General features: G+C 37.8%; 1 protein-coding gene across 1 annotated transcript; it reads left to right on the top strand.

The window, feature by feature from the left end:
• The first annotated feature begins 8 nt into the window (after positions 1-8).
• On the top strand, positions 9-356 carry LOC115220750. The gene has a single exon (XM_029790893.1). It carries the CDS (start codon positions 9-11, stop codon positions 354-356), a length of 348 nt encoding a protein of 115 aa, XP_029646753.1.
• Positions 357-2,500: the final 2,144 nt, after the last annotated feature.

The raw sequence follows: 2,500 nt of genomic DNA, 5'->3' as shown, positions 1-2,500 counted from the left end.
AGTCGTTCATGAAAGAATTTGAAATGGTGAAGACAAGCCAGATTAAGAAGTTTATGAAGCTCAATGGTCAGAAAATGAAGACTGAAGTCCATCACCCACCTGTGAAAGCAGTAATTAATGTAAGTAGCCGATATCTAGAAAGCTCTGAAGAAGCAGTACTAAACAAAGGTCTCGACTTTGCGACAACCATCAAACGCATTTCATACTTGTACATAATAGCCCCTATTGAAGAGAGAGCCGTAAAGATACCCAAAGTTCAAGGAGATGAACTAAGGTGGAAAGTGAGACAGGTACTAGAAAAAGCGAAACTTCCCAAACCAAACATCACTAAGGAAGAAACGATCGTTATCAAATGACTACAGAGTGACAATTCCATCATAATTCTTCCGGCGGACAAGGGATACAGTGGTGATAAACAAGTCTGACTACTCAGAAAATTGGCAAGTATTTTCAGTGATAGTGGCTACAGCAAAATAAAGAAAGACCCTACTTTGAAAACAGAGAGGAAATTGTCACAGATCTTGATCAAGAACGAGGATCACTTTGCACCAATGAAATACAGACAACTGATTCAACACTACAGTAAACTACCACACATGTACGGTCTCCTTAAAATTCACAAGATGGCATTCCATTAAGGCCTATGGTGAGCTGTAGAGATTCAGCATGTCATCCACTGAGCCACTTCGTTGTGGATATAACCAGTCCATTAGCAGGAAAGTCAACATCGTACGTGAAGATTTCCACCCAAGGATACCCCCATTGAATCCAACCAAATGGTGAATCTAGATGTGATAAGTCTGTTCACCAAAGTCCCAACTGGTGAAGCACTATCGGTGATTCAAGAAAAACTAGTGACAGACACCCATCTAAAAGAACGCACTAGTACACCAATAAGAAACTTAATGGAAATGTTGACCTTCTGTGTAGAAACTACCTATTTCAGTATGAACACTGATATATATATCGACAAGAAGAGGGTTTAGCTGTGGGTTCGCCATTATCACCGATAATAGCCAATATATACATGGAATACTTTGAGATTTGGCTTTAGAATCAACACCACTAAAATCAACCCTGTGGCTGCAATATGTTGAAGACAACTTTCTACTTTGGCCCCCACCAGGAAGATGACATTAGGACAGTATTGAAGAGTAATACAATACTTCGCAAATATCTCCTTCGGGTAAAATCAACAAAAGAAGAGAATATGACCAAAGACTGCGTGTACTCCATCCCATGCAGCTGTGGTAGGTTATACAAAGGCGAAATATGCCGCCCCCTCAAAATAAGGGTAGAGGAACATCGCAAAGCTGTGACACGAGGAGATATTGATAAATCGGGTATAGCTGATCATGTATGGGAAAATGGAGACCATATCCCCCTGTGGGATGAAGTTAAAATAGTAGACAGAGAACAGCATTGGAAAATATGAAAACTAAAAGAAGCAGCACAAATGCTAGGACACAACAACCTCCTAAGCAGACCGAGTGCAGATATGAGTAGCATATGGGAACCGGTATTAAGGAAGGATCGGAGAATATTAAATTTATAAGCCCTAAAATTCACTCCATAATTGCCCATGGGCATATGGCGTAGTGGTTAAGAGCGTGGGCTACTAACCCCAAGATTCTGAGTGTATATCAGCCGAAACGTGTTAACAACAAACAAGATGAGGACAAATAACGTGAAATGTAAATAATGTAAATAATGTAAATGATTCCTCATCACTTAAATATAGAACTGTCATAAGAATTGATAAATTTCGAAAAATGGATAGAGAAATTCGAAGGATTGGTTTGGTCCATTGGTAGCAATTCTCTCGTGTTTACATGAGAGGTAGCTTTGAGTTCCATGGACATCCTTCGACTAGCTTTATCATGGAAGGAATTAAACACAACACAGCACACACACACACGCACATATATATATATATATAGAGAGAGAGAGAGAAAGAGAGAGGGAGATAGAGAGAAAGAGGCAGAGGGAGAGCGTGTAAAGATTATTTGCCAACATAATGTGGCAGTCCTGTTCAGGACGAATGTTACTGTTGTTCAGCTCTTATTTTGCATCCTGTATTTTCGAACATGGGTGCTTGTGTATATGTGTATATATATATATATATATATATATATATATATATATATATATATATATATATATAATATATATATATATATACATATACACATATATATATATACATACATATATATATACTTATATATGCGTGTGTGTATGTATCTATGTATGTACGAATGTATGTACGTATGTATGTTTATATGTTTGTATGTATCTAAGTTCTCTTTCTCATTTTACTTTGGGATAAATTTTGACCGGCCACCTGCTTGGTAGCAAGGCTGGAAAGGAAAGCATCTTGGTGAAGTCATCTCTTCTCTAAAACCCAAGTTGAGAATGGTTCATAGATGTTCTCTTTGTCTTGCATTTGTTTGAGTACATTCGTGTTCAGAAGGCATGTACGCATGCATTTATATGTATA

The sequence above is a fragment of the Octopus sinensis genome, linkage group LG17 (assembly GCF_006345805.1).
Source record: "Octopus sinensis linkage group LG17, ASM634580v1, whole genome shotgun sequence".
NCBI lineage: Eukaryota > Metazoa > Mollusca > Cephalopoda > Octopoda > Octopodidae > Octopus > Octopus sinensis.
This window is presented reverse-complemented; position numbering and strand designations above follow the sequence as displayed.